The 10,827-nt window shown below is 32.3% G+C and overlaps 1 protein-coding gene and 1 non-coding gene across 2 annotated transcripts; one reads left to right on the top strand and one right to left on the bottom strand.

Annotated features, from left to right (window-relative positions):
* Positions 1 to 3,004: 3,004 nt before the first annotated feature.
* On the top strand, positions 3,005 to 3,088 carry TRNAL-CAA (transfer RNA leucine (anticodon CAA)). Its single transcript has one exon. It is a non-coding gene; the product is annotated as a tRNA-Leu (tRNA).
* A 921-nt stretch (positions 3,089 to 4,009) lies between these two features.
* LOC125868132 (putative protein phosphatase 2C 53) lies at positions 4,010 to 6,485 on the bottom strand. The gene is made up of 3 exons (XM_049548735.1): positions 5,926 to 6,485; positions 4,775 to 5,293; positions 4,010 to 4,621 (listed from the first exon to the last, which is right to left on the bottom strand). Exons 1-3 carry the CDS (start codon positions 6,430 to 6,432, stop codon positions 4,457 to 4,459), a joined length of 1,191 nt encoding a protein of 396 aa, XP_049404692.1. The 5' UTR covers positions 6,433 to 6,485; the 3' UTR covers positions 4,010 to 4,456.
* Positions 6,486 to 10,827: the final 4,342 nt, after the last annotated feature.

Here is a 10,827-nt window from a genome sequence, read left to right as displayed (position 1 = left end):
TTTATCGTATTATTTATGATTTCTATTATTTTTTTCTACATGCATCATTTGAATCAATGGTCTGCCGAAAATAATATTTCTACCTTCGCAAGTAAGGAGGTTATACGCATATCACCCTTTCCAAACCCCACTTATGCAATTACCTCACATGTGTTGTTATAATTATATATTTTTCATCATAAGCTTATGGATCTTAAGATATTATCTCTTCGGTCCAAAAAAATTATAGCCATTCCAATTCAAAGTTAACAATGAATGATAAATTTAAAAAAATGAATAAACAATTGAACCAAGCCAATACATATCAATTAATTTGATTTGATTTTTAGAATTAAAAAAATAATTAAATTAATTTGAATTTGATTGTAGCCAAAAACTATTCTGAATCAAATTATGAACATCCCTAATCCTAATGTGTATGAAAAAAAAGAAATTTTTGAGATCAAAAGCTTTTTTATTATCATATTTGTCAATCTTCTGATTTAATTTGATGGAATGGATAATGGATCCGTTCAATTAGGGGTGTGTATTGGTCGGTTCGATTCTAAGTATTATCGGTTCGATTTATCGATTTTTAAATATGCTAAATCGATAACCAAACCAACAAGATATTTGTTATTCGATTTTTGATTTAACCAATAAGAAAATGTTTTCAAAACAAATATATGACTTGTCCAATAATTTGACGCGATACATGCATACATCGAAACAAACAAATCAGATTAAATTGCAACTATAAAGACTAAGGTAATACTAAAACTTAAAGGGTAAATATAGAGGTCAAAGATAAGTAGTGTTAATTGTGTAGGATCCTTATAGTTATAGTCTTATATAGTGATTATATTAATATTGTTTGTTTGATAATTATGTATAACTAAAAATTAAAATAGTAAATTATTACATTCTTAATGGTTATTGATTAATCCAATAACCCAATATAACCGATAATTCAATAATTTTTTTTTATAAAACCACTAAATAACCGTTAACCCAATAACAATAAACCTACAACACTTTTTTTTTCAATTAGATTTATCAATCGATTTTATTTTTGCGCAACCCTACGTCCAACTAGAGAAAAAAATAAGGATCCGTCCATATAGGACATTTTCCATGTTCACATGCAAATTTTTAAATATATAAGAAAAATATTTTCTATTTTATTTACACATTTCATATAGTATTAATTGTTAATCCATTATTAAAAAATAGTTATATAATTTAAACAAATATTTGTAAGCAAAATCAAATCTTCCTCTGCCAAATTCTCTTTTTTTAAATCGTTGGTGGATGGCTCATTAACTTTCTTTAGAGAGAAGGAATTTGTAGATTGCAAATTAACATAAAAAACTAGTCGATAATTGACTATTACATTTTACTTTTATATGTAATTGAGTTGGTGATAGTTTAACCTTTTGTATCTATTTTCTCTTTTATATTAGTATATTATATAAGTAATTTTATGTAGATTTATGTCCTACGATATATATTACTATACTGCCGATTGTATTGTGATTATCACATACAAAACTTTACAACGTTTACAAGCCTAGAGGCTTTACATGTTCAATAAGGAAATTTTTAGGTATTGATTTCATTGTGCGATCAATTACCATCTCGTGCCTAGAGATATACTGAGTAATTTTTAAAGTGATGTGATGTATCTAATAAAGTCGTAATATGATATTTGAGATCTTTAGTAGTATAAGTTATGGCTACTTGTTTATCCCAAAGGAATTGCACGGGATCTTTAGTACTTGTTATATCTTTTTTCTTAGATATATGTTATTTGAGCTGAAATTTTTTTGAAAAATAACCTATTTAGCTTTGTAAGATAAAAATGAAATACGTATAAACTTTATCCTCTTTAAACCTCAGCATATAAACTACATTAGATATGTTATTGTGGTTGTAACACTTCAGCGCTATTTTTATTAGGTGCCCATAACATTTATTATAGACAATTACTTGTAATTATCTCATATGTAATGTTTCCACATATTTTATCTTCGTTTACCACCGCACATACACGATGCGTTGAAAATATAGAACTCTATAACATTCGCAAGCCTATCGATTCCGCATGTTCAATCAACACAACTTTAGGTATTGACTTCATTATGCGGTCATTTACCAGCGTGTACATAGAGATATATTATAGAGTGATTTTGTTGCATGATCTGGTGTCTCTAATAAAGTTATACTTTATTGCTATGTGTTTAGTTCTACTATGATATTTGAGGTTTTTTTTGCATAAGTTATGGTTATTACTTGACTATTACAAAAGAGTTGTGCTGGATCTATCGGCGGACCGATAATCCCAAGTGTTTTGTGCTCCCTTTTAGCCAAACAACTTCTTGCACTGTTGTAGAAATTGCAACGAACTTTGCTTTTATAATTGACAAGGCTATGCATGTTTGTTTTTTGCTACTTCAAGAAGAAGTTATATAGAATACAATATACTCCCTTTGTCCCTAATTATTTGTCCACTTTTTCATTTATAGTTATCCCTAATTACTTGTCCATTTTGACAAATCAAGAAAGGATAAATATTTTTTAACCTATTATACCCTCAATTAAATAACTAATTACTTTGAGAAATGCAGAACTTTTCATCCACTTCACAATTAATAAGGGTAAAATGGTAAACTCACATTGTCATTAATTGATTTCTTATTAGGTGTGTCAATTCAAAAGAGGACAAGTAATTAGGGACAGAGGGAGTATTATTATGAAACGATATGTAACAATCATCCAAACAAAATATAAATTAGTAATTAATTATTATATGCCTTGGAATAGAGAATAAAATTGGTACCTTCTTAATTTTCTTTCATGAAAAATATTACGAGGAGGGAGTTATAATCTCTTATCAAACTAAGTCAGAATTTTAATTATTTATTCTATTTTCATGATTTCATGCAATATTAAATCTCACAAAGGTCAATTATCATCTATCAAGATTGATTTAAGTATCATATAGAGTAACTTTATAACACAATTAGTCAGGATGGCCGAGTGGTCTAAGGCGCCAGACTCAAGTTCTGGTCTTCGTAAGAGGGCGTGGGTTCAAATCCCACTTCTGACAAAATAATTTTTTATCCCTAACACATGTTTAGTTTCGTTTTGTCTTCTATTCCTATTTGCATGAGTTGTAATATCTCATGAAGTTATTTATTCCATCTTCAACGTGAGATAGTAATAGTCTCACAATTTTAATTTAAATTGTAAAATAAAATAATCTTGAAAATACTACTAAAATTTCAAATTAAATATGGGATAAAGTTAATTTTAAATTTTAGCTCAAATTATTATTTTTGTCTCATATACCAAACGATCCCTAACATGATGATAAGTGAGTCTTGGAGAAATTAAGGACCCTCTTTAGCCATACAAATTATGCATTTTTGTAATGTTATTTCACTTTATTTAAAAATCAATGTTTTACCGTGAAAATTTCAAATCCAATTGCAAATAACATGTCTTCCGATTCACTTTTCACTTTTAAAGTTGTATTCAAGTAAATTCAAGCATGAGTATTTTTCTAAATATTATGTGCAAAAAAGTATAACCAAACACAATTCCATAAATTTCAAATAAAATATAAAATAGTTGAAATCTATGACCAAAGCGCCTACTAATTTCTTAAGACAAACGAATTTTTAATCGTTAATAAAATGAAGAAAATTGGTCTTAGCATTTTACAACAGTATTTTCATTACACGTACTATCACTGGAGGAAAACATTCAAAATACTCTTGAACTTCACTCCTGGAGGAAGGTCCTATAGCTAGGTTACAAATTTGAACCATGGAAGTATTCACTACTATTTAAACCTCGTGTACATACAAGATGTTTTGTGCACCGGGCTGCCCTTGCTCAAGTGAAACTATTTATGCATTACAGCTGATCAACTTTTGAACAACCAAAAATAGAAAGAAGGATATCAGAAAGTAAAGCTTGAGAAGACGTAATTCCGTGCATTTACTCAAAAACACAAGCAAATACCATTCACAAGTCATTAAAATCTAAAACTGCATCTGAATTAGATGATTAAGGTTGATATATCATCAGCTCCATTAATTGGAAAGGGGAATTATATTACATGAAGATCATGATGTTCCAGAACCTAATTTGTTTCCACAGAGCAGAATGTCTAACATGTTAAAAGCCTATACAAATATAAAATTTAACTTCAAATGCTCCAAAAAAATGTCGAGTCACCTTCAAAACTGAAGTGATCCAAGGTCAACGTACACTTTTACCCTCCTCGGACCCCAATTGTGGGGTTACACTTGGTATGTTGTTGTTTTTTGACACTAATAACTATCCTGTTAAGCTTGGTTAAGACTGAAAATCTCTAATGATTTAACCTGTGAACTTCCATGGTACTGCAAGTGACAAACATCTGAACACCAGCAAGTCGTCATCCAAGCAGATTCTTCCGAGCATTGGTTTATTGAACGAATTGACCTAGTTGAATGACCATTGCGCTTATGTCATCAGAGGATCCTCTCGTTACTGCCAAATCAACAAGCTTTTTGCAAGCAGATAAAGGCTGTTGGTTATCAACACCTACGCAGAAAGGTCGAAGTAGCTCCACTGCTTCTTGATTACTTACCTGAAAAATTATACAAAGAAAATTAAGCCTCCTAATTTCCCAATCTCTTTACACTATATATAAACTTGAGAACTTGAAACTTTTCACAGTTTCAAATGACACTTTTTATAAGCAGTTGACTGAAAATGAGAAAAAAAAGTTTTAGCTGGTTACCTTTTCCCAAAGACCGTCAGATGCCAAGATCAGGAATTCACATTCTGGTTCAATCGTCAATATTTTTGTCTCTGGTTCAGCTATCACCCATCTCTTAAGCTGGGAATCTCCTATTCCTCGTGACACAGCAAGAGATCCTTGAATTCTCCACACACCGCGGCAACAATCTACATAGCCACCTAGGCGTTGAATTCTTTCCATTTCATCTTGCCTCGAAGGACAATGATCAACTGTGAGTGCCTCTGCCACTCCTCCTCTGCTCATAACAGCACGACAGTCACCAGCATTTGATACAATAAGTTCTCCATTCTGTACCAGTGCTGTCACACAACAGCTCCCTCCATTTGCATTTAGCTTAAGAAACTCCGTGTCTGTAGTGAGGTAACCCTCTCTGACTGCCTCTTCTAGTCCCTCTTCACTCCTCAATGCCACTTCATTTATAATATTCCTGCCCAAATTCTTTGCCGCAAACTCTGCAGCTTTTGCTCCACCATGTCCATCAAATACACCAAAAAAGGCCTGAAATAACGGAAAATAACATTCAGCATACGAATAAATGCCATCTTCCAGTCGAATAAACAATGCATCTATCTAATTCAACAACACCAATCACTTCCCTCAAGTCATCACACCAGTTCATTGAACTCATTATATATGCTTATTATACGCTATTAAGGCAGAATCACATTGATTTGTGACTTTGTTTAATGAAGTTAATTCGTTCAATTCGAGTAGCTTAACAGTTTCAATCCCACAAATTACATTAACCCATTCATATGACTTAGATTTTCCTTTAAGCATTATATTCATAAAATTGTGTTTAATTGGTGTGAGAGTTACTAATAAACTAGAAGAGTGAAGGTTCGAGTCATGTTGGAGGATAAGTGAGAACACTATTGATCCTCCAGACGTGCTAATAAACCATCAACAACAACAACAACTACACATCAATTCTACCAGTTGCATGATTAGATGGTTAAATCAATCTTTCATATCAATTAGTATCCATCTTTAGGCAAAAACTCCATTATGAAATCCTCAATTCAGGAGTGAGATACTCATCAAATATTATCAACAGATATAGATAAATTATCCATCAATAATCCAAAAATTAAGAGATTAGACAAACATTTCTAGCAAATAAGTAGTACCTGTTTAGAGCCGTTTTTAGCATCATCATTAACTACCGCAGAATACCGATCTTCCATATCACCTCTTTTTTTCCCTCTTTTACAAAACACAGAGTAACCTTCTCCTTCAACTTCCACTTCATCCACCCTACTCTCTTCCCTCGGAGTTTCACCAACGTTTCCCAAACCTAACGATACGATCGGAATCGAAATCCTCGCCGGCCTCTTCCTCTTTGAAATCGCCACCGCCTCCGCCGTCGTCGACGATGACGACGTGGAGCACTCCGTCGGTTCCTCCTCTTCCCTTAGATTTCTGTTATAGCAATTAGTCAACGGCGATAGAGGTGATTGACATAAAACTGCCGGCGCCGGCACCGGAGACAGTGATGATGATGCATAGAAGGACGACAGATTTACCGGCGATTGTATAGATGATGGTTTACAGAAAAATGGTGAATTAATTAGTTTGGGTGTTTGTTGTGATGGTGAGAATATTTGAGAATTTGTTATTGCTATGGCACAAGGCATTTTTGTTCTTTGTTCTATTTTTGCTCTGATTTAATTTGCAGGTTTAAATTTTTGGTTGTACTTAAATTTGGAGGAAATGGGGGTATTTATATTTGCGTTTTTGGTTCCTGCTTCGAAGAGAGAATTAGTTACCAACGCGCCATGCATGTGTGATGGATAACCAAAGAAATATCTTAATGTGAATTGAATCTGGTTGACATTACTCCATCTTTAATTAAAGTTTTCCGAATATGTATCGATTTAATTTGATTTTGAAGTTTATCAATTTGATTTATCGATTATTCGTTTGCAGACATGTTAAATTGTTATAGAATTATTAAGATTTTGACTTATTGGTTATCGATTATTGATCATTATTCGTTCGGTTATCAATTTAACTGTTAAAATTTGATACAAGAAAAATCATTGAAAATCTATTAAAACAAGGTGACAAATAAAATAAAATAAACCATGAAGATAAGTTGACAGATAACATCTTACTCTAAAGCAAATACTGATACATTGTAGAATAACCGAATGTTTGAACAACTATAAATAAAAGTATGAAACTAAACTCTAAGTCAAGAACTTTATATAAAATGGTATAAATATAATTTATTAATTTACTATAGAGTTTTCGATTAACCCATTAAGACCATTAGAAACTGATAATTCGATAATTAAAAAATAAATAAAACCGTTATCGAAATAGCTAAACCAATAATTCATTGTCGATAAATCAATAAAAAAAAAATCAATTTGAATTATCGATTTTGATTCAATTTTGAACAACCCTAACTCTCATAATGGACCATGTAATTAATGTGTGAATTATGATTTAATGGTATCCCAATGAGAATACTAAACATCAAGTGACAAACTAAAAATTAAATTTAAAATTAAAACAATTACTCTTTGTGAATATAATCATCATCAAACTTATAATGTAGTTGAATAGAGAAGGATTGTTGAAGTCCATATAAGAAGTCTAACTTTTCCTCGTTCAATCAGTGTGAGACTTAACAATAACGATTCTTGCAGTGCGTGAATCTAAAAAATTAAAATTAAAATTAAAACAATTACTTTTTGTGAATATAATCACCATCAAACTTATAATGTAGTTGAATAGAGAAGGATTGTTGAAGTCCATATAAGAAGTCTAACTTTTCCTCGTTCAATCAGTGTGAGACTTAACAATAACTATTCTTGCAATGCGTGAATCAAAACTTAATTAGACTTCAATAACGATACCAAATAGAACGTGAAAAACACAATAAAATAAAAATCCAACCAAATACTTTTTGTGAATATAACCATCAAAACTTATAGTCTAGTGATATCGACACGAGTCCACATAATAATATACAATATGTGTGAGTTTGATTCCTATTATTCATTTTTTTATAAAGTCCAAAATGAATTTCATCGCCAGACAATTATTGATTCAGGATTAAACGAAATCGCTTCACTTCAATCGAAAATAAATAAATAAATATCAAGAGCTCTGTCAATCTACGATTCCTTCCCTTTTTCCATATGCCAATAATTTAATAGCAAAATAAGTTTTAAAATATCTATTATTATTTTTTTGCAAAAATTAATAAGTATGCAAATTTGTAGTTTCTGGAAACTCCAAAACATGCATCACGTAAAGGTCTTTTGATTGTTGACAATTCTCAAGTACTTGGTCTAAAAATTCTAAGTCTAGGGAGAAAATTTCAACTATAATTGAAGGGAAGAAAAGGTAATCAAATAAGTAGAATGCTAATTTGGGTACCGTTAATTAATTACTTGTTCACACTCAAGCAAAAGTTATTCATAGTCGACAACAAAATTAAGACAATTTGTGTGATAAATAACCCTCCCACCGATTAATTTATTTATCTTACTTTATATTTTAGTCTATCTAAAAAAAATATCTTTTTTACACATTTTCAAATTTTAACTTTTCACATGATATGCTTAAGACCACAAAATTAAAGAATATTTTACATATTTTTAAATTTAATATCGCATGATTCAAACATTTTCTTTATTTTCTTAAATTTCGTATCATGTTAAAATCAGATAAATAGATTGAAACAGAACAATATTGTACTAACATCATAAAAAGTTCATTAATAAATACAATAAAAAGTACTCCTTAATTCTGTCTTATCTATGTGAAAAATTTCATTTATGTGAAACCCTCTGAGTTTTATGAAAGATTAAAAAATCCAAATTCAGAAGGCCAAGGGAGAAAAAATGGATAAAATTAAGGGTGTGTTTGTTGCGGAGAAAAAATCTATGTTTGATTCGTAAAAATAATTAAAAATTAATCTTCATTAAAATGAGAAAAATAATTTTCTTAGCAGAAGTAAGAAAAATAACACAACTGTCACGATCCAACCCACCGGGCCGTGCAGGCACCTACTCTAATGCCTAAATAGGAGATCCCTTGATTCCCAAACAGTTTAAGACATGCGGAAGATTAATAAAAATGGGAATAAAATAACGTTCATGAGAACTTTTATAAAATAAGGAGTTTTGTCAACAATTTGAGTTAAAACTTGTAAAGTAATTAACACCCTAGGGATCTAGTCTAAACAAGTACAAGATCTTCTAAGATTTACAAGACATATAGCATAATAACAAATGACGCAGCTCCCATCAAATGGAAGGAAAAATAGGAGCTGTTGAAAATTGTCTTCATCTTCATCTATGAAACATAATGCAACCAGACTATGCCAAAAAGATATAACAAGAGTAGTATCATTACAAACCACACGTACTGGTAGGCATCATCGGTCAACCCGATACCCACCGCACAATATAAGAAAATCAACTAGTAGGAAACATGTAATAAGATTGTTCACTCCTCCACCTTCATATCCTTATCATTCCCGAACACATTTAGCATATACTAGTACTCGTAGTTCTAACCCCTTACTCAATCCGTCCTTGATCATAACTTAACCATTCTACTTCTTGGAGGAGGTTGCAGATGTAACCACCACCAACCTGATCAACCAATCACGACATACCTTTACGTATTACACCTCACCACTCAACTCTTGACTCCATCGTACGTTCTATCAAGGCCTATTAACTATCCCCATATAATTTCCCAACCAGAGTAGTACCTAACTACTTAACACTTAACATATCACCCCCCAATTCTCAACAGTGAGAACACAAACCACCTCTAAGCGACACTTAGTAACACCTGGACCCTCAGTCTCCACTTATCATATCTTATTCTGGTTTGAGCCGGACCATTCACTGTTCATTCATAACGAGATATATAACAAATGAGCACACCACTTTAATGCAATTATACAGAATTATGGTTCAGCTAACAATTTCAAAAGCATTGTATAACTCCGCATTCTCAATAACCAGTAAATATAAGAATCAATAGGCCTCTCATGGAACCCATACCAAACAATTAATGTACCGAAACGTGGTACTCGATCTCAATTAGTGTGTCTAACGTGACACTCGATTCAAGTTAGTGTGTCAGAACATGACATTCAATCCATTCAACACAATCACATTCATATGTACATTCTCATAATCATACAATCAAGTGTTGAATCATGACATACATTTGTTCATTCGTACTCATTTCATTATGTTTGATCAATAAGGCTTCATTCACGTACATACATGCATTACAATGAAGCAATTACCAACATACATCACACAAACAAGAAATCAAACCATCACCTACACCTAGTCCATATGACAGAACTTCCTCTATGGTACACATCTCACGTAACCACTAAGCATACAGGTACAACCATTCCCTTTTTAGGTGCATGAAAGCCTACACATGAATTCTACCATCAATTATCAATCATACTACGTAGTGAACACAGATTTAAGTCTACTCCATCAAATAAACCTAGCCTACTTGGGCGCCAAACAACTGCACGGAATTATGGCTATAATTCTGGTTTTCGAACCTCGTGACGGTGGATTTGATCAGAAATTCGCACGCTAAGACATCCTTACGCTAGAAATCTCTTTTTCCTTCCTTCACAAGCCTAGAGCAGCCTTTTAAGGGTTTCTGGGCTAATTCTCGCCTCTTTTTGGTGTTTAAGGAAAAATGAGAAAATAAGACTTCGCGTTATTTAAGTTTTGTCCCATCCATCTCGCTCTGGCGCCGCCGCTCTAGTGGCAATTGGCCCGCTATGGCGGGATGATGACCCAGTTTTACCCCGACGGTTTGCCTTTCCTAAATAACGATGGTTCGGTTCGTTGCAATAACTAATCAAGTTGATTATATCCTCCCCACCCTTATCGTACTTATCTTCATCCCACCTTCGCAATCCCATACCCAAGGGCGGACCCACCCTTATCGAAGGGGTGTCAATCGACACCTCTTAGTCAGAAAATTACATTGTATTAAAGGTTAAATTTTGATCTAATACA

The sequence above is a fragment of the Solanum stenotomum genome, chromosome 6, assembly GCF_019186545.1.
Source record: "Solanum stenotomum isolate F172 chromosome 6, ASM1918654v1, whole genome shotgun sequence".
Taxonomy (NCBI): Eukaryota; Viridiplantae; Streptophyta; class Magnoliopsida; order Solanales; family Solanaceae; genus Solanum; species Solanum stenotomum.
The sequence above is the reverse complement of the archived record's forward strand: the minus strand, read 5'-3'. Positions and strand labels throughout refer to the sequence as shown.

Bases quoted from the DNA above. Each gene is read 5' to 3' on its own strand.
- LOC125868132 (XM_049548735.1), bottom strand. From the start codon at position 6,432: ATGCCTTGTGCCATAGCAATAACAAATTCTCAAATATTCTCACCATCA. The intron at 5,294-5,925 runs GTACTACTTATT...CCGTTATTTCAG, and splicing joins CTAAAAACGGCTCTAAACAG to GCCTTTTTTGGTGTATTTGA. The intron at 4,622-4,774 runs GTAACCAGCTAA...ATAATTTTTCAG, and splicing joins CTGACGGTCTTTGGGAAAAG to GTAAGTAATCAAGAAGCAGT.